This window comes from Stenella coeruleoalba, assembly GCF_951394435.1.
Source record: "Stenella coeruleoalba genome assembly, chromosome: 20".
NCBI lineage: Eukaryota > Metazoa > Chordata > Mammalia > Artiodactyla > Delphinidae > Stenella > Stenella coeruleoalba.
Window position 1 is genome coordinate 46,930,396 of NC_137166.1, and position 20,036 is coordinate 46,950,431.

At 55.7% G+C, this 20,036-nt stretch overlaps 4 protein-coding genes across 4 annotated transcripts in view; 2 read left to right on the forward strand and 2 right to left on the reverse strand.

The window, feature by feature from the left end:
• LOC307179490 (cytochrome P450 2A13-like) overlaps nucleotides 1–20,036 on the reverse strand; it is a 79,625-nt gene that overhangs the window by 29,043 nt on the left and 30,546 nt on the right. The window lies entirely within an intron of this gene.
• RAB4B (RAB4B, member RAS oncogene family) lies at nucleotides 444–9,822 on the forward strand. Its single transcript, XM_079908702.1, has 8 exons — nucleotides 444–794; nucleotides 1,925–2,005; nucleotides 2,285–2,399; nucleotides 4,190–4,252; nucleotides 4,335–4,489; nucleotides 6,137–6,232; nucleotides 6,321–6,451; nucleotides 9,443–9,822. The coding sequence occupies exons 1-7, from the start codon at nucleotides 779–781 to the stop codon at nucleotides 6,434–6,436; spliced, it is 642 nt and encodes a 213-aa protein (XP_079764828.1). The 5' UTR covers nucleotides 444–778; the 3' UTR covers nucleotides 6,437–6,451; nucleotides 9,443–9,822.
• On the forward strand, nucleotides 11,270–18,978 carry EGLN2 (egl-9 family hypoxia inducible factor 2). Its single transcript, XM_079908685.1, has 6 exons — nucleotides 11,270–11,374; nucleotides 12,414–13,477; nucleotides 17,579–17,698; nucleotides 18,140–18,276; nucleotides 18,460–18,527; nucleotides 18,787–18,978. The coding sequence occupies exons 2-6, from the start codon at nucleotides 12,650–12,652 to the stop codon at nucleotides 18,840–18,842; spliced, it is 1,209 nt and encodes a 402-aa protein (XP_079764811.1). The 5' UTR covers nucleotides 11,270–11,374; nucleotides 12,414–12,649; the 3' UTR covers nucleotides 18,843–18,978.
• Nucleotides 18,952–20,036, reverse strand: part of LOC307178449 (uncharacterized protein) — a gene marked incomplete at its 5' end in the record, with an annotated part of 53,283 nt that continues 52,198 nt past the window's right edge. The window contains 1 exon segment of the mRNA XM_079906643.1: nucleotides 18,952–19,922. Coding sequence (XP_079762769.1) covers nucleotides 19,089–19,922 — 834 coding nt within the window. The 3' untranslated portion in view covers nucleotides 18,952–19,088.

Here is a 20,036-nt window from a genome sequence, read left to right on the forward strand (position 1 = left end):
TGGTTGCTAGGCAGAATTTCACGGACTAAAAGCTCTTTGCTCCAAGCTGGGTACCAGAGGTGGGCTCGTAAGCTTAGATATTACAAACAGATGAGAAGATGGAACAACTAAACAGCCAAACTGGGGGATTATAGTGTCTTCTCTAGACTAATAAGAGAACTATTGAACTATTGGGAATGAGCCAGTTGAACCATGAGGAAGACATAAATCACAGAGCAGAGGTTTTCTAGGATTTCTTGGAAGATTATCCGCAAAGGGAGGGTAGGAGGTTAATCTGTGCGTATCATGCGTACCATGCCAGTTTTCATCCTCCTTGCCTTAGAGATCAGTACGCCTCAGCTCTGGATCGGCTCCTACCCCCGCTCCCTTCTTTGCATTCGTATCCCCGCCCCCAAGTCCGCTTCTACCCAATCTGGAATCTCGACTCTGCCCACGGACTCCTGACCAAATCCGTTTCTCTGCTCGGCGAAGCGTCTCTGGCACCACCAATCGCTCGTGTTGGTCCCGCCCCTTTAGGCCCTGCCCCTCTCTCCCCACCAGTCTGCGCTTTTGTCCCGCCCCCTGCCTGCAGAGTCCGCCAATCCTTGTCTTGGAAAGCGTGGCCTGGTGTCCCGCAGCATTAGCGGGTCGCGCCGGAGGGGGGTGGAGGCGGAAGTGGCGGCGCCGGCCCGGGGAGTAGGAAGAAGCCGGGGCTGCAGCCCGAGTGGAGCGGCTGCCAGCCGAGGAGCAGGCGCGGCCGTGTCGCCATATTGCGGCCCTAAGCGGCCGCGACCGAGTCATGGCTGAGACCTACGGTGAGGGTGGTGGGCGGAAGCTGGGGTCTGGGGTCTGGGCCCAGAAAGGATGCGGCCTGTGGGTATGGGGCGGGGCTTTATATATCAGGGGGCGGGGTCAGCTATTATGGGGCAGGGCCTAGTTGATGCTGGGAGGGGCTAAGTGGGTCTGAGGCTGAGCTTAATCAGTTTGGGCGGAGCCTGAGGGTCTGGTGTCTGGGCGAAATAGATCTGGGGCGGGATTTGAGGGAAACAGTCCTGATGGATCATGGTTAGGTCTTGAGGGAAAGGGTGAGCCTTAATGTGTCTGGGCGGAGCCTGAGTGGATGGGGCGGGGCTGATTGCGTGAATGGCAGGGATCAACCTTGATGGGCTGGGGGGACGCTGAAGGGATGCTCTGGGCCCTGGGATTACTCAGGGAGAGGTCTGGAATGCGGTTGGGGGTGAGTTGTCCTTTAGGCGGTGGGGCTAATGGCAAGGGGTGGGGTTTAAGCTTGAGAATAGGGGTAGGGCCTTGGGCTGAGGGAGGGATGGAGGGACTGAGAATTGGAAAATCTGGATGGATGGATAGATAGGAAGTAGGAGAACAGGGTGCGGTAAAAGGAGCACTGGTTTAGGGGCCAGAGGGAGCTGCATTCATTCAACAAACAGAGAAAAGCAGAGGGAACTATGCAAATACCCTGAGGTAGGAACCAGCTTGTCATCTTCAGGGAGTAGACTAAAGGCCAGAGGCTGGAGTGGAGTGAATGAATCAGAAAGTGGTAGGAGCTGAGTTGTGGGGGCCAAGGGCAAGATTGTAGTCCTTGATGAAATGGTGAATCCCACCTCTACCTGGCAGTAGGATCTTGGACAAGTCAGTTAACCTTTCTGGCCTCAGTTTCCTCATCTGGAAAATGGGGATAATTATTAGTATATCTCCCTCACAGAGTTTTCCTGAGGGTTGAGTTGTTGATGTAAGTAAAGACCTTTAGAACTGTGCCTGATATGTGGTAAGCACTATATAAGAATTATCCATTACCGTTGTTACCCACTGTTCTGTATCTGTCTGTGTCTGTTCTCTCCCCATAATTGTGATGTTCTTTGGATTCCATCTTTTCATGTCTATCTTTCTCTCTGCATGGGTTTCCTTGAATTTGGCTCCATCTGCTCAGACTTCCTCTTCAAATTCCTGGTGATTGGCAGTGCAGGAACGGGCAAATCATGTCTCCTTCATCAGTTCATTGAGAATAAGTGTGAGTTTCTGACAGTGGTCCTGGGAGCACTAAACTGTGGGCATGGCCATGGTGTGGGCAAGTAGGCAGCTGCCGGGGTGGGCAGGGGCAGGGCTGGCCAGAGGTACAACGCCAGTGCTGGCTGCCTGGTCCTTACCTTGGTATACGCTCTTTGCTAGGTCCTCCTTGAGCCTCAGTCACCCCAGCAATGAGAATGGGTTTGTACCGGCTGAGGAGGCCTTGGAGGACAGGGAATCCTCTGAGCCCCCACACTGCCTCTTCTCCCCCTTCCACTCCCAGTCAAACAGGACTCCAACCACACGATCGGCGTGGAGTTTGGATCTCGGGTGGTCAACGTGGGTGGGAAGACCGTGAAGCTACAGATTTGGGACACAGCCGGCCAGGAGCGGTTTCGGTAGGTGGGCTGGGCCCCCATGGAGAGAAGGCAGGGGAGAGGGGAGGAGAGAGGAGGGATAGAGGTGTGCAGAGCTACCTGGAAATATAATGACAGGAGCAAGGAGATGCTGAGAGGGCAGGCAAGGTAGAGGGAGAGAGAGAGAAAGAGACTGTGATGAGCAGGTCCATGTAGTCAAAGAAAGAAGGCGTCTTGGAGAGAGGACGGCAGAGACAATGAGAAAAAGAGATTGAGAAGGAAGCATAATGAAGAGTGAGAGGGCCAGGGAGGGACGGCAGACCCTAGCGAGATGAGACTCTGTGGGATAGACCCATGTGGCTGGAGGGACGGAGACTTTTCCCCAGGGAGAAACGAGGCCTGGAGACAAGGAGATGCTTGGGGTGGGGCGAGGGGTAGAGAATGACAGATAATGACTAAAACAGAAAAGGAAACTTGAAAGAGAGATACAAACACTCAGGAAGGGAGAGAGAAAGAGAGACAGACTGAGAGAGAAGAGAAGGAGAAGGGAGATAAGGAGACTCAAAGAGAAACAGAGGTGAGAGACAGGGAGAGTGGGACAGGGGTGGCCAGAGAGATGGAGAAATGGATGTTTTGTGGGGAGAGGGAAATGTGTAGGACTCAGCACACAGTATGTCCTTAGGACATCTCTGCAGAAAAGGTGACAGACACATGGAAACCCTGAGTCTGAGAAACAGACAGCAGGGAGAGAGAAGCAAGGGAATCCAGTCCATGGGGAAGCGTGGTTCCTGGGCAGCACTGAGTAGCTGCTGAGTTAATATTTGTGTGTGAGTTCTCTGCTTGAGGTGCACAGAGGTAGAGACTGAGAGGGTGGAGGGGAGACAGGTGTACGACGTGCACGGGGCTGGCAGTAAGTGCTCCATAAATGCTTGCAGCATGATTGCATGAGTTCCAGAGGGACCCAGCCTGTTCCAGGGAGAAGCAGACAGTCGGCCACTCTGGGAAGGGGGCCTCCCCCAACCAGAGCGGGAGAGGGCCAAGCGGTTGTAGTTGTGTAGTGCTTGGCTAGGACTGGGTGAAAGGGGGATGACAGAAAATGTTGAATGAATGAATGAATGGGAAAGGGTGACGATGACAGAGCCAGAGCAACAGAGATGGAGAGAAATAGAGAATTAAAGATACACATGCACACAAGAGACAGAAAGGCACAGACCAATGAAGAGATGCAGAAAGACAGGGACACAGAGAGAGTCAAAGGTAGGAAGAGGGAATTCCCTGGCCGTCCAGTAGTTAGGACTCAGTGCTTTCACTGCCGGGGCCCCAGGTTCAATCCCTGGTCAGGGAACTAAGATCCCACAGGCCAAATGGCACGGCCAAAAAGTTGTTGTTTTTTTTTTGTGGTACACGGGCCTCTCACTGTTGTGGCCTCTCCCCTTGCGGAGCACAGGCTCCGGACGCGCAGGCTAAGCGGCCACGGCTCACGGGCCCAGCCGCTCCGCAGCATGTGGGATCTTCCCAGACCGGGGCACGAACCTGTGTCCCCTGCATCGGCAGGCGGACTCTCAACCACTGTGCCACCAGGGAAACAGAAAAAGTTTTAAGAAATGAAAAAAAGGTAGGGAGACTGAGGCGGAGGCTGGCAACTAAGTGCGATAGAGATTGAGGGAAACAGAGAGACCGCAAGTGGGAGAAACTGTAGACCATGGCCAGGTTTAGGGGGATGGGCCAGCAGTGAAGGGGGGCCTCCGAACCACCAGTCTCTCTCCGCAGAGGGGGGCAGTCCTGGGGCACACCCCAGCCTCGGGGGTGACTGGGTCCCCCTGGCCCCACAGGTCGGTGACACGGAGTTACTACCGAGGGGCGGCTGGAGCCCTGCTGGTGTATGACATCACCAGGTGGGTGCACGGAGTGGGGCGGGGTGGGGCCTGGGCTGCCCCCCACCCACGTCTGCCTCCCTCCTGGCTCCCTTCTCCACAGCCGGGAGACCTACAACTCGCTGGCCGCCTGGCTGACGGATGCCCGCACGCTGGCCAGCCCCAATATCGTGGTCATTCTCTGTGGCAACAAGAAGGACCTGGACCTGGAGCGTGAGGTCACTTTCCTGGAGGCCTCCCGCTTTGCCCAGGAGAACGGTGAGGGCTGGGCGGGGGGGCTATACAGTGGGGCCCATGGGCCTGCTGGCTCTCTGTAGCTCTGCCCAGCAGGGGGATGTGGAGATTTGGAGGTCTGGGTTCAAATCTGGGTGTGGCCACATTGCGAGCTGTGTGACCACGCTGGTCCTCAGTCTCCTCATCTGGAAAGCTGGGATCACGGCGTTTCTGCTTCACATAGTGCATGACGGGTAAGGGATGTGGTCCATGGGGACTTCTCAGCACTGCCTGGATGGATGGGTGCTCGACTCACGGTGGCTGCTAAGAAGGTTTTGACCACTGTGGGGAGGCAGCACAGGGTATTGGTATAAGGTGGAGACTGCAAACTCTGATGGCCCTAGGGGACAGGTACATTTTGTGAGCAAAGGAGAGGGCACAGGGTAGATCCCAGGTTAGCAGGCACTGGCATTAGGGGAGTAGACGAGACTGACAGCCACATCGAAAGGTATGCAAGGATACTATCATCAAAAAGACTACAAATAACAAATGTTGGCAAGGATGTGGAGAAAAGGGAACCCTCCTACACTGTTGGTGGGAATGTAAATTGGTGCAGCTACTATGGAGAACAGTATGGAGGTTTCTCAGAAAACTAAAATTGAACTACCGTGTGACCCAGCAATCCCAGTCCTGAGTATAGATCTGAAAAAAACAAAAACACTAATTCGAAAAGGTACACGTACCCCAATGTTCATAGCAGCATTAGTTACAATTGCCAAGATATGGAAGCAACCTAAGTGTCCATCAACAGAGGAATGGATAAACAAGATGTGGTATATATATTATATATATATATATATATTATATAATATATATATTATATAATATATATATATACACACAATGGAATACTAGTCAGCTGTAAAAAAGAATGAAATAATGCCATTTGCAGCAACATAGATGGACTTGGAGGGCATTATGCTAGGTGAAATAAGTCAGACAGAGAAAGACAAAGACTGTTTGGTATCACTTATATGTGGAATCTAAAAAATAAAACAAACTAGTGAATATAACAACAACAAAAGGTAAGCAGGTCTAAACTCATTTGAAAACATCATGTTGGCCAAAATCTGCCGTCCTAGGGTCTGTCCATGTTCCTTCAGTTTGTAACCTGCAGGTTTAGAGGATTTGCCATCAGAAAGATGTGGATTTGAATCCTGGCTCTTACTTACTGTGAGATGGCTGTCACATGACTGGTGGGTGGTCTGTGATGGGCCTGTGCTAGACGGTGCTGGGGACACAGTGATGAAGAGAGCCCTGGAGCCAGCTGTCATGGCCTCACAGTCCGGGGGGCAGGGGGAGGACCATTTCCAGATAGTGACAGCCCGAAGAGGTCAGGGCTGGGAGTGGGGAGGCACAGGGGTCTGTGGGAGTCCAGAGGAGGAACCTGACTCATCCTGGGAGGTCAGGAGGACTTCCTGGAGGAGGAGATGTGAGCTGAGCTCTAAAGGAAGAGCTCGGTGGGTACCTGGGGAAGGGGGCATTCATGGCAGAGGAACAGCATGTACGGAGGCCCAGATTGAAGGCAAAGGTGGAACGTTTGAGGAACAGAACGAGAGGCAGCAGGTCAGAGTCGGAGTGGAGGATGGGGACTGACTGAGACCCTGACCTTCCGAGTGTCTGCTCCCCCAGAGCTAATGTTCCTGGAAACTAGTGCTCTCACGGGTGAGAACGTGGAGGAGGCTTTCCTGAAGTGTGCCCGCACCATTCTGAACAAGATCGACTCAGGTGAGGCCCCCAACTGCCCGGAGTGGGAGTGGAAGGCAGGGTCCAGAGGACTCCAAGGGACCAGTCCTCACCTCTCTGCTCCCCCCAGGTGAGCTTGACCCCGAGAGGATGGGCTCCGGCATTCAATATGGTGACGCCTCCCTTCGCCAGCTGCGGCAGCCTCGGAGTGCCCAGGCCGTGGCCCCTCAGCCCTGCGGCTGCTGAGACCTGCAGAGCCAGGTGGGATACTGGGGACTCGGGCTGCAGGGCTGGTCTCCTGACAAAGGGGAGTACGGAGCAGAGACAGAGACACAGAAAAGGAGAGATGACAAGACAAACAGAGTGAGGAAGAAAGACACAAGAACACTTGAGTTAAAGGGGCCATCTTCCCGGCCCTGGGAAACCACCCGTCCTTCCCATCCCACCGCCAGCTCTCTGCCCTGCATCTCTGACCCTCCCATTCATAATTCATCAAATGTTGGTTGAGTGCCTCCTCAGCGCCAGGCCCTGTTCCCAGCACTGGGGCTATAACAGTGGGGAAAACAGACAAAAATCCTTGCCTTCGTGGAGGAGATGGACAATAAACAAGATACACAAGCAAATTGTATAGTAGGTAGGGCGATAAGAGCTATGGAGAAGAATCAAGGAGGGAGGGGCGGCGGAGGAGTGGAGTGTTAAATAGGATGATGAGCGGAGGCCTCACTGAGAAGGTGACATTTGAGCAAAGACCTGAAGGAGCTGAGGGAGGGGTCATGTGGGGACCTGGGGGAAGAGTGTTCTAAGCAGAGAGAACAGCCAGTACAAAGCCCTGAGGTAGGGCCCTGCCTCCTCCCCTGGGTGAGGAAGTCCAAGGAGGCCAGTGTGGCTGGAGTGGAGTATGTGTGCGTGCGTGCCGGGGAATAGGTGAGCTGGAGATGAGGTTGGGGTGGGAGGAAGCAATGAATTAGGGCCTTGTGAGCCACAGGAAGGACTCTGGCTATACGCTGGGTGGGATGAGAGCTGTAGGAGGGCTCCGAGCAGAGAAGGGACAAGATCTGATTCAGGTGTTCACAGGGCCCCTCTGGCTGCATATAGAGGACAGACTGAAGGGGGCAGGGGTGGTTGCCTGGAGACCAGTGAGTAGGCCACTCCAAAGTCAAGGTGAGAGACGATGGTGGACAGGATCAAAGTGGGGGCGGAGGAGGGGTTGCGAAGTGAATAGATTTGTACCCTCCCTGATCTGTCTCCAGGCTTGTCCCCTCCTCATGTAGTCACTGGGTCTTCCTAAAGCTCAAATCTGATTCCTTCCCTCTCTTTTCGGGTAACCTCTCCCCCTCCTCCAGGAAGCCATGCTTGTTCCCCTGTGCTTGGTCCAAAGTCCTTGACAGGCTTGAAAGTTCCTACAGGATTTGGTCCCAGCCCCACCTCTCGCGGGTGTGTATGTCTTGACAATTCTTGTCTCTGTGCTTCATGCCCACCCAACCCTCCACCCCACAGCCACTGGCAGCTCCAGGATGGCTGTGGAGCAAAGTGTTTAGACTTTGGATATATGTACTTAGAGAGCAGACCCAATGGATATGGAATGTGAGAGAGGAGTCAAGGATGAGCTCTTTGGGCAGGGCTCTTTTCCTTCCAGGCCTTTGCATCTGCTGTGCCTGTGCTCCCTTCTGGCACCAACTCCCATTCATCAGCAGGTCTCTACTAAAATGCCTCTTCCTGCAGGGAACCTTCATAGGCTTCCCAAGTGGGGCCACTCCCTCTAGATGGGCAGTCTCACAACTGCCCCTCCTTTTCAAAGCGTTCAGCTGACAGAGCTGATCATTGTTATCTGTATGGTGTTTGTCTAACCCATCTGAGAAGGTGATAGATCACAGACTCCAGAGCTGGGCTGCCTGCATGTATACTCCAACGCTGTCACTTCAGAGCTCTGGGCAAATTATTTAACCTCTCTGGGCCTTGGTTTCCTCATCTGTAAATGGGGCTAATGATAGTACCCACCTCAATGTGAGTGTGGAGAAGATTAAGTTAATTCATGTAAAGTGCTTAGAACAGGGCCTGACAGTCAGTAAACTAAAATGCTTAGAACAGGGCCTGACAGTCAGTAAACTAAGACTTGATAAACGAGGCCTGTTTATTATTTTTCTTCTTCGTGTCCATTTTAAAGACTCCGGGCTATGTAGAATCAGATGGGTGTGTACTCTTCGCCTCAGAGCTTAGTTTTGAGTCTGTTTCAGGGTGTTCCCTCAGTGAATCAGATGTAGTAAGACTGCATTTTCAAACTCTGTTGACTGCACGCTACAGGAGGAAATATACTTTATTTGTTGATCTAATACAGTCACACACGTATAAAACTAAAACACGTTCTTGTATTAATATTCTTTCTCTTAAGATTGAGGTGAAATTCACACAACAAATTTAGCCATTTTAAAGCGTACAATTCAGTGGCATTTAGTACATTCTCAAGGTTATGCAACCACCACCTCTGTCGAGTTTCAAAGCATTTTCATCACCCTTAAAAGGAAACCCCATACCCTTTAAGCATTCATTCTCCATTCTCCCCAGAGTCTGGCCCCCACCCATCTGCTTTCTGTCTCTATGGACCAACATTTGAAGCACTCTGAAATTTTCTTTCTTTTCTTTTTTTTTTTAATATGTTAACATTTTAATTTTTATGGTATTTTCTATTTTATTCTGTTACAACAATTGCTCAAGGCCCACCAAACTGATTTCCCAACCCACTAATGCAGTTGTACACATTGGAATCACCTGGAGAGCTCTAAAAGATACTGATGCCCAGGCCTTACCCCAGAGATTCTGAAGTGATCTGGGGATTTCTAGACGCTCCCAGGTAATGCTATCTGCAGATAACTACAAAACAGGAAGTGATGTGTCTCCTCGGTTTGGAAAACTCGGGAATGAGACCTAGAGCCTGGATGATCCAGGAACATAGAGGAACACAGAGGTGCAAAGGTGGGGACACAGAATGTAGACACTGAGATGCCCCTCTACAGACTCAAGGAGACAGCTCTCTGAGGCAAGTAAACAGGGAGTTGCACGTGCCCTCAGCTCTAGAGCCCCACAGTACCTGCAGACAAGAAACAGAAAGTCAGACAATGTAGAAACTTTGGGAGAAAGAGAAAAGTATGGACAGACAGGCACAGTTAGGCGGGCAGGAAGATACCCAGAAATGAGACAGAGACACCAGCCGACAGACCCAAGATCCCTCCAGTTCACGGCACACTTTTCTTTCAGCTCACCCGTTCTCCAGGACCAGCCCTGTCCTTCTGGCTGGGGCCCAGACCCAGGCCCTGGGAGACTGAGCCCCTTACCTTGACCTGGCCCCAGAGAAGCTGCCCCGCCACCTGTCCCCCTTCCCTGGCCTGGTGGGGCCTGGCTGAGGGGCAAGACTGAGCCATGGGGGAAGGGGGAATCCGTACCTGCTGCTGCTTCCTCTGTCTTGGCTAACCCCTCTTCCCCCTGAACCCCTAACTATACTCAAAGAGTTTCCAAAGCCCGAGACCAGGACCATTTGGCCTCAGCTCCCCTGGCCCTGCCACTGCGAGTACGTGTTATTTATTACCTTACCTGGAGGCCTGTCCCGTCCCCACCCCACCCCCATAAAGCATTGTTTACACCTGTGTCCTAGCCTCTGTCATTTTGGGGTGGTGGGGAGGGGGGGGAAGAGGTCACTGACGGTGTTTGGGGGCCATGTTTTTGGGTTGGGCATGGTACGGGGGTCCACCATGACTCCATGGCTCAGATGTATGTTGTAGAGGGAGTTTGCCCACATACGTAACGTAACACTAATGTCCCTGTGTTTGCAATGGGTGTGATGGGATCCGTAGGAATGTGTGCTGCTTGTGTGTGTGACACTGTTGCTTATGACTACTCTGTGTCCTTGGTGATTGTGTCTGTAAGACTGGCGTTGCTTGGGACACCAAAGCTAGGGAATGAGAATTCAGGCCTGTAGTTGAGCCCTGGGTCTGGGCCCAGTGGGTGATAGCTATGCATGTCTGATGCCTGAAAGTCTGAGGCAGTGTCTATTTGGTGTGTAACTGTGTTTGTGTGCCCCTGAGGTCTGTGTGTGTTTTGCTGTGAATTTGACTCCTTTGATACACTTGTGTGTGACCATGAACCCTGTGTGTGCCCCTGAAGACTGTGTGGGCTTTTGTGTCACCGGGACTCCTGTGCATATTTGAGATCAGTGTGTTGCCTCCTGTGTCCAGGTGAACCTCTGACACCCGCACATGCTCTGCCAGGGACAGGTGCAGCCCACTGAGGACACTCCCAACTGCTCTCCCAACCCCAGTTTGGCCTTAAACCACCCTCACGGGAGGCCTGAGTCCCTGCTCAGCCTGGGTGCTGGCGGAGGGGGTGGGGCATTTAAATGACCTCATCTGCATAGTCCTCCCAGGTCAGGTCGTCCAGAGACTCGAGGCTGTCATGCAAATGTCTTCTCTGAGTAGCTTTCCTAGGTTGTTTTATTCGGGTGCCACACAGTTGTCCCGATGGGGCAGGGTGGAGCGAGTCAGAATGCACGTCCCTTCTTGTTCTTCTTCCCTTCTCTCAAGGACGTTCCGCTCTTCTTTTCCTCCGTTATAAAAAGTCCTTATGTAAATTACTTACTGTCGTGCAAATTTACATACATTTCCCAACTAATTGCTCAGACGTTTCTCAATATTCCTATTCTTGGGCTGTGAGAAGGCGGAGCTGTCCATGTAAATAATACCGATGATCTGTATGCCTCCCCTACCCTGCTACTCATCGTTCCGCCGCGTTCTCGGCTCCAAGGGGGCGGTCCTGTCTATGTAAATAGGATTATTTGCATGCCCCTCCCACTCGCTTGGCATAATGTGTGCCGAAACTCCCCCACCGGATCCAGCCCTTCCTAACTGCGTTCCTCCTCTCGCGCAGAAGGGGCGGAGCGGAGAGTGCATAAAAACCTTGTGTCGGCGACTGATCCGTTTCCCCTTTCTCGAGGGAGAGGGTGTTCTGAATTTCCTCGCCCCGCCCCGCGCGACTCGCGCCTGCGCAAGCCCGGTGTCCTACGCCCGGATGCGGTCACGTGCCCACCGGGCGAGGCGGGGGCGGAGCGTCGCGGGTGGTGGGGGCGGGGTATGGCGCGCTGTGCGGCGCAGGGCGGCTGGCACAAACGGCGGCGCCGGGGCCGGAGGAAAAACCTCGGTGAGGAGACCGCGGGGAGGGCATGGAGCGGGGCGGAGAAGGCGCTTGAGGCCGGGCGCCGGCGCGAGCCGGGCGGGGTGCGGGGGCGCGCGCCCAGCACTCTGTGGCGAAGCCTGGCGACCCTGGGGAGGGGAGGGTGGGGGTGGGGCGTGGGGGAGGGAACGCGCGCCGGGCATGTTAAGCGCCGGCCGTTGGGGGGGTTGGGGGGGGGAGCAGGGAGCGGGCGGAGGGGGAGGGGAGGGGTGGGGACACGGGGTTCCAGCGGCCCTTAGGCCTTGTCTTCGTCTCCTGCTGTGCCCCGAGGGGCCCCGGGACCCGCACCGAAGGGACTTGGGAGGGGGGCGCTTTTTCCTTCGTCCTTTCCCCGAGTGCATGAGCCCTCCTCCACCCTTCCCTCTGTCGCTGTGGACCCTGCTCCCACGGGTCCCTTCCGTCTGTCTGTCTCAGGACCTCCCTTCCGTCTGGGTGTGTGTCAGCCCCTAACGGGCTTCCTCCTGTTGGGCTGGGTTCTGCCCGGCTGTCTCAGGCCCACCCTCCCTGCTCTTCTCCGGTGTGTGTTTCTGTCTCTGGATCCCCCAGTTTCCACGGTCTGTAGATCCCCACATTCCCTCTGTGTCTTCCAGGCAGATCCCCCCTCTCGCCCCCACCCCCAGTCTGTTTGTTTCTAACTCTCCTACTTCCCACACCGCCATCCTTTTCTACTTAAAGTCCCCTCCTTCTTTTCTGTCTGTGGGTCTGTGTCTGTCTGGGGGTGTCTCTCGCCCACAGCTCCCACTGCAGTCCTCTGCCTGTGGATCAGCTACCCAGTCTCACCCCTCCAGCTGCCCCCTTATTGCCCCTTGTCTCTTAGTGATTCCACCCAAGTCCCAGAGTCTTTTTCCCCACGTGGCCTCAGGTTTTGGGGTCTTTATAGCTAAGTCTAACTATCTATTGCCCCTGCCACTCCCCACCCTCGCCCAGCCCTCTTCCCTGTAGCTCTTCTCACATTCCTTTTTCTCTCTCTGTCTCTCTCTCTCTCTCTCTCTCTCTGTTTCTCCAGCCACCGTGACAGGTCCCTTCCCAAGCCCCTAGGGACAGCAGAGGACTTGGGGACCAGCAAGCACCCCCAGGGCACGAGAAAAGCCCCTGCCATCTGCCCTGCCTCATCCTGCCCCACGCCAGGCCCAGCCGCCCCGGCCCCCGGCTGCATCAAGTGGAGGAGGAGGAGGTGGAGGAGGGTGGCACCATGGGCCTGGGCCGTGCCCTCCATGCCCGGGGGATGAAGACACTGCTGCCATGGACAGCCCGTGCCAGCCGCAGCCCCTGAGTCAGGCTCTCCCTCAGTTGCCGGGTTCGGTGTCAGAGCCCTTGGAGCCTAGCAGGGCCAGGATGGGGGTGGAGAGTTACCTGCCCTGTCCCCTGCTGTCTTCCTACCACCGTCCAGGAGGGCCTGGTGAGGCCTCGGCGGGGAGTGGGACCCCCAGAGCTACAGCTACTTCCACCACAGCCAGCCCCCTGCGGGAGGGCTTCGGTGGGCAGGATGGCGGCGAGCTGCGGCCACTGCAGAGTGAGGGTGCTGCGGCACTGGTCACCAAGGGGTGCCAGCGACTGGCAGCCCAGGGCGCCCGACCCGAGGCCCCCAAACGGAAATGGGCAGAGGATGGTGGGGATGCCCCCGCCCCCAGCAAGCGGCCCTGGGCCAGGCAGGAGAACCAGGAGGCAGAGACAGAGGGGGAGGGCTGCAGCAGTGGCAGTGGTGAGGCCAGCGCCGGGCTGAGGGAGGAGGTGCTGCCCGCTGCACCTGAGCGCCTGGCCCTGGACTATATTGTGCCCTGCATGCGGTACTATGGCATCTGCGTCAAGGACAGCTTCCTGGGGGCGGCGCTGGGTGGCCGAGTGCTGGCAGAGGTGGAGGCCCTGAAGCGGGGCGGGCGCCTGCGTGATGGGCAGCTAGTGAGCCAGCGGGCTATCCCGCCACGCAGCATCCGTGGGGACCAGATTGCCTGGGTGGAAGGCCATGAGCCAGGCTGCCGAAGCATCGGTGCCCTCATGGCCCACGTGGATGCTGTAATCCGCCACTGTGCTGGGAGGCTGGGCAGCTACGTCATCAATGGGCGCACCAAGGTGAGGCTGCAGGGACCGGGTGGTGGGGTGGGGGGCTGCCCAGCACTTGTTGGATGCCTAGTGTTCTGAGCACCAGTGGGTTTGGAGATAGGCTTCTGGGGTCACAAAAGAGTTCAGGCAGCTCTGGCGCAGGGACTGTTGGAGCTCACTTCGGGCTCTCACTCCCTGTGGCCTTAGTTTGTGTACCTGTAAACCATGGGTTTGGCCCGTAGTCACCATGGTTCTTGACCTTGCCAGGGATCCTCTTGAAGAACCTGAGGAGAGGTGCCGACAGTCGTAGTCCCACATCTGTGCATGGGCCATGGTGGGGTTCACAGCCACCTGATGTCTGTTCCTGGATCCTAGACCAAGAATGTTCAGTGTAGACAGGCACGGGTTTCTGCCTCTGCCGTCTGTACCTGTCTGTCTGCCCCTGTCTTTGTTCTTCCCTGTTCCCTTATTTTTTCATGTACTTGGGTATGTCTAGTCTATCCTGTCCATTGCCTGTCTTTGGTCTGTCTGTTCTGTCTCCCGGGTAGGAGAACCAGAAGGTGGAACGGGGAGGGGGGCAGTGGTGAGGCCAATGCCAGGCTGAGGGAGGAGGCGCTGCCCACTGTGCTTGGTGCCGGGCTGCATTGTGCGCTGCATGCCGTACTGTGGCATCTGCATCGTGGACGGCTTTCTGGGGGTGTCTGTGTGCCGGTCCAGGTGGAGGTTATGTCCCCATCTTTCCCATCCCTCCCCATCCTAGACCCTGTCCTCCATCCTGTCTGTTCTGTCTCTCCGTCACTTTATCCTTGTCTGGCTCTGGTCTGTTTCCTTGATCCTCTGCCGTTGTATCTTTTCTTGGTCTCTTTCTCTTGTTTTAGAGTAGCAGTTATCTTTTTTTTTGGAACCTGGGCCTGTTTGAGAATCTGCCAGAAACCACAGACCCTGTCTTAAAAAAATGCTCATTTGATTGGAGTTTATGGTCAGTGATCAGGGCCTTCTGGGCCTGCCGCTGCCCATTCAGGAACCTGGGGTTAGGAGCCTGCACAAGACAGTAGTCCGTAGGGCCTTTTGGCCTGCTGACATGTTGATTCTCCTCATGGAGGGGTGTGAGGATCCTGGCCTTGAGTCCAGGGTTTGGCGGTGTTAGGACAAGGCCCGGTAGGGAGTGCCCACTGCACAGCACCAGTGATACCTGGCTGATGGCACAGACTGTGTTTTGCCCTGCAGGCATGAGGCTGTGCTCCTGATGTCCTCTCCCTCCTCCCTCAGATCCTGTCTTGGGTTCTGTCTCTGCAGCTTCCGTCTCAGGCTGGAGCTGGCTCGGGGACTAGGGCTCCCCCGGGCCGAAGCCACTGGCTTCCCCGCCCCAGCTGGAACTTGTCCTGCTTCCCTCTCCCTCCTGTTACTTCGGTAGCTGGAGGGCCAGAGGCGGCCCCTCCCAGTGGCAGGAGAGATCAGTGGGAATCTCCCTAGCCACAAGGTGTTGAGCCCCATCTCCCCAGGGTCACCCATCCTCACAGGAGGGAGGTTGGTGGGGAGACCACAAGAGTTGAGTGGCCAAGGGCAGGATGCTTCTCTGAGCCTCTGCTCATCCACAGGATAGGAAAACCAGGTTAACTCCCCAGCTAGGCTGTGGCCATTTCAGGAGGGGAGGGGAGAGGGCGCAGATCTCTTTTCCTTTGGTGCCTTGGATGTGGTTGGGAGCAGGCCCTGGAGGGGTGGTGGGGTGGGTGTTGAGACTTTTTAGCCTTGGGAGGTAAGAACAAGCCTGGCTGGACTAAGAAGGGAGGGGAAGAGCCAACCCAGCCACTGGAGTTCCTCTCAGACCCTCCCTGCCCCCGTGAGGCAGCAACTGCAGGCTTCCTCGCCTTCAGAGGGCAACATCTGGGCTCCCTCCCCAAGCTCTGGAGTAAGACAGTGTGGGGTGGTCACGGCAGCGGGGGGGCCTCAGATCACCAGTGTGGTTTGGGCTGGTAACAACCTGCCTCTCGGTCCCGAGTGCCGCTCCTGTGCTCTTGCCTTCCTCCTCTCCCTAGATCCTCTGCTCAGCGGGCCTGCAGGTGGGAGGGAACTGGCTCCCATTGGCATCAAGGGCTACCATAGGTGACCCCGGGAGGCCCCTTTAGGAGCAGTTTGGAGGTGGGGCCTGCTGCTGTGGGCTGAGACCTGGGGTTCTGATTGGGGGTGGGGTGTGCATGCACAGTGGTCCTAGCTGCCCCTTCCTGGAGATGGAAGTGTGAGGAGCAAGTTTCCGTGTTACTCTGGTTGTTGTCCCTTCCCTTGTGGGGGCAGGAAGTAGATGCTTCTCGGGGGCCGGAGGATGCCACCCCCAGCCCCACTCCCAGGTGAGTATATGTGGGGGGAGGGGGGCCTTAAAGGGCCTGTTCCTGTGCCTACCTTCACACACACAGGAGTCCCATTCCCTGACAGACTACAGAGTGTGTCCCTGCCTGCATGGTGGGAGACCCTGTGAGGGTGCACGGGAAGGATGGAATGGAGGCCCTGAGACCCAGAGGAGCGCTTTTAATTAGCAGCTCCCTCCTTGGCACTAGGGAGACAGGCCTGGCCCTGGCGGCCAGTACTAGGTAAACAGGTACCTGTGCTGATTTTGCACTGAGAGGGATGGAATGGGAAGTCAGCCCAGGTGCCTTCAGCTAGAGGACTCGAGGTGCTCCTGGCCCTGAGACCTGAATAACAAGGGGGACGAGTGGAAGAGCGTTCAGGCAGGTGCAGAGGCCTTGAGGATGAGCTTGGCCTGGTCAGAGAAGAGTGAGGAGGATTTCGAGGCTGGAGATAGTGTGAGGCTAGTGGCCTTGGAGGCTGTGGTCAGGAGTTTGTGTTTTTTTGGGATGCAGCGAGGAGCTTGAAGGGGTTTGAGCAGTGGTGAGCTGGAGTAAAGGGCCTCTGGCTGCTGTGGGGGTGGGTTGTGCGGGAAGAGGTTGCAGCACTGGACCCCTTTCCCCACCCCACCCTCGAGCAAAACTGGCAAAATCTCCAAAGAAGTAGTGTTAGCTCCATTTCGTGGATGAGGAACTGGAGATGGGGAAGTTCCGTCATCTGCCGAACATCACAGCTTATGTTGCAGCACTGAGACTTGAACCCAGGAGATAGGTCTGCAGGAACACCTGGGCCCTTTTCCTCACGTCACATCCATCACTTTGCTGGGTACCTGATGAGAAACAGGCCCGGAGTGGCTAGGCCCAGGACTCAGAATGGCCAGGGCTGCCTAGGGCAGTGGCGGCTATCCAGGAGAGGAGGCGAGAACCCTGGGGCTAGACCTGTGCACACAGAAGCCGAGACCTGGAACAAGGTCTGACTCAGATCTGTGGGGGTCAGGAGCCTCCAAAGTCATGTTCTCGGAGGGGTTCATGCTACTGCTGTAAACCGAAGGTCTTCATTAGCCCCATTTTACAGATGAGGCGTTTTGAGGCCCATTCAGGTGATGAGACTGTCCAAGGCTACTTGGCAGGTTTTCCTTGGAGTTGGGATTAGATCTCAGGTTCTGGTCACATTCTGGGTTTTGGTACCTGTTCAGTTGTGTAGGAGACAGATTATTTAGCGGGTATTCTTTATAGTAAGGTTAGTGGTTCTCAACATTGCTGCACATTAGGATTACCTGGGGAACCTTTAAAAATTCCAGGCTCCACCTGAGACCAAGTACATCAGAACCTCTGAGGTGGGCCTCGGTATCAGTGTCCCAGGTCATTCCAACTCTACAGCTCAAGGAGAGAACTCCTGGTGTGGGGCTGTGAAGCCACATCCCTGCACACCAGGAAATGTTTAAATTGCTTTTATCCTAGTGAAATGTCTGACGTGGGGTCAGGTTATCTTTAAAAAAACCAAGCCCTCAGTTGCTCACTGCGCTGCATGTTGGCACCAGACGCGGGGGGTAGGGGCGTGAGGTGTGTGTGTGTGTTGGGCTGTTGAGGCCCAGGGGCTGAGGTTTCTTGTGGATGGAGGCTTGGCTGAAAAAGGAGAAAAGGAGAAAGTCTGGGTGCTGGAACCCTTGGAGCCCAGGACACCTGAGGAAAGATGAGGGGCTGAGAGGGGTGGGAAAGAGGAGGTGAAGGCTGCTTATCTAACGTCCCTGCCACTTAGCCTCAGTAAACGCTCTCCATCCGTCTCTGCCAGGCCATGGTGGCATGTTACCCAGGTAACGGGCTGGGGTACGTGAGACACGTTGACAATCCCCATGGCGATGGGCGCTGCATCACCTGCATCTATTACCTGAATCAGAACTGGGATGTCAAGGTAGGATGTTGGGGGTGGGGTGGCGTGCATCCGTTGCATTTTCCTTTCCCAGCTCAGCTTCTAGCATTGTCCCCTTCCTCTTCCCAACCCACGGGAGGGGGGCGGTGGAATGTGCCCAATGGCTCTTTCTGGGAAATGGGACCTCCTCTTCAGCTGACTGTGCGGCGGCAGTTCCCCCTCTTTGGGGAATGGTGCTGTCTGCCCAGCCCCCAGCCTAACCAGCACTTCCCCCGCCCCATTTCCTGTCTTCTTAAGTAGCTTCCTGCCCATCTCCATGGTGATGCAGACTCTGCGTTGTCATTCATTTTGAGAGCCTGAGTGGTGGGAGGGAGTGATGTGTGAAGTTATTATGCCCCCTGGTGGGCTCCTGGGGGCCGGCAGTGCAAGGCAGGGGCTCTAGGCAGGACTCCCAGCCTGCCTCATCCTCTGGCCTGCCTTCAGGTGCATGGCGGCCTGCTGCAGATATTCCCTGAGGGCCGTCCCGTGGTAGCCAACATTGAGCCACTCTTTGACCGGCTGCTCATTTTCTGGTCTGATCGGCGGAACCCCCATGAGGTGAAACCAGCCTATGCCACCAGGTATGGTCCACACTTCCGGGAATGTGCCCAGGTGCTCCCCCTGTGCCAGCAAAGTCTTGTCAGACCCCTGAAGTGACTAGGAAGTGATGGAGTGCCAAGAGGGGGCGGCTCGGGGTGGATATAGTGGCTGGAATTGAGGAAAAGTGATCTCTAACCACCCTCTGGGGCTGCTCTGGTCTCCAGGTACGCCATCACTGTCTGGTATTTTGATGCCAAGGAGCGAGCAGCAGCCAAAGACAAGTATCAGCTAGGTACCGGCCTCCCAGTGTCCCCTCCCTCAGGGCCTTCCTCTTCCGTGTACCTCCCTGGGCCTCAAGCCGCCTCATCAGTCTCACTGGATCCTGTCACTCATTTTTCCCCATCTTTGCCTACCATCCCTAGACAGCTCACTCTCCTGGTATCCCCAGCATGAGCCCCATCTCTTCTGGTCATCTCCCCTTCTTCCCAGGTTTCCTTGGTCTCTTAGTTCCGTCCCTGATGACTCAGTCTCCTATCCCCCTTCACCCCCAGCATCAGGACAGAAGGGTGTCCAAGTACCTGTATCACAGCCGACTACGCCCACCTAGTGGCTAGCCCCAGAGCTGCACGGACAGACAGCTTGCCTGACTTCGGGAGAGCCCTGGGCCCGGTGCCGCCAGTCACGGCGCCTGCTCCTGCCCCGCCACTGCCGCTGCTTCTGACTTTGCCTCTGTTCTGCCTGGTGTGGAGGGCTCCATCCATCGCTGAGGACCAAGGAGGAGGAGAGACCTCTGCTGCCCTGGGCTGGGGGCTGGGGTTGTGACCTGGGCAGAGGCCGGTGTTGGGGACTGCCATTACTGGAGCTGGGGGCCTGTGTCCTGCCCTGTCTGGTCATGCATGTCCCTCTCAGGTTTGGAGAGCTGGAAGGAGGCGTTGCCACCTCCCACCAGGATGCAGGATTTGGGGTTGGGGTGAGTCATGGCCTCTTGCTGGCAAAGGTTGTGGGGGAGTATCCCCAAGCCCCCCACTCCTCCAGCCTGGAACAGGAAGTGACTCCCCAGCCCCTTTGGCCACGGCACCTTTTGGACTAGGCTGCCGCTGCTGGGCAGGATGAAAGGTGCTGGGAGGAGCATGGGCCTGCAAGTCCTGTCAGCCAAGAAATAAAAGTTTACCTCAGAGCTGCACACATCTGACTGACTCACTCCCTGTTGGTAAGAAGACGCCTCCGTCTGCAATTCAGGGCCTTTATTGACCAAAGAGGGTAAGGAGGTCTGAGAGCCAGTGAGCAGAGGGTGGCTGAACCTGACTTCAGCAGGCCACCAGACAGAGTTGGAAGGCTGGGGGCACTGCGGGGTGAGGTCGATGTTGGCGGGGCTCCCCACAGGGAGCAGGCAGAACTGCTGTAGAATGGAGGTGAGGAAGACCTCGGATCGGGCCAGGCCTGCACCCAGGCACATTGCTTTCCTGGGGACGTGGGGGTGTGGAATGAGAAACCCATGCACCCCACGGCACGTCCAGGCTGGTCCCCTCTCTGCCCAGCCCAGACCTGGGGCAAAGGGCATGAAGGAGTTGTTGCTCTGGAACTCACCCTTGTCATTCAGGAAGTTGGTGGGATTGAAACAGTCTGCGTCCTTAAATTGGGTGAGATCCTGGTGTGCAGACACAAGGAGAGGAATCATGAAGGTGCCCTGGGGAGATGTGCAAGGGTTACTTGAAAAATATGCAAGTGACTATTCCACACATCCATCCAAGACCCCATTTCGAAGTCAGCGGCAAGGAAGGCCGCCTACTTTCTTGCTCCC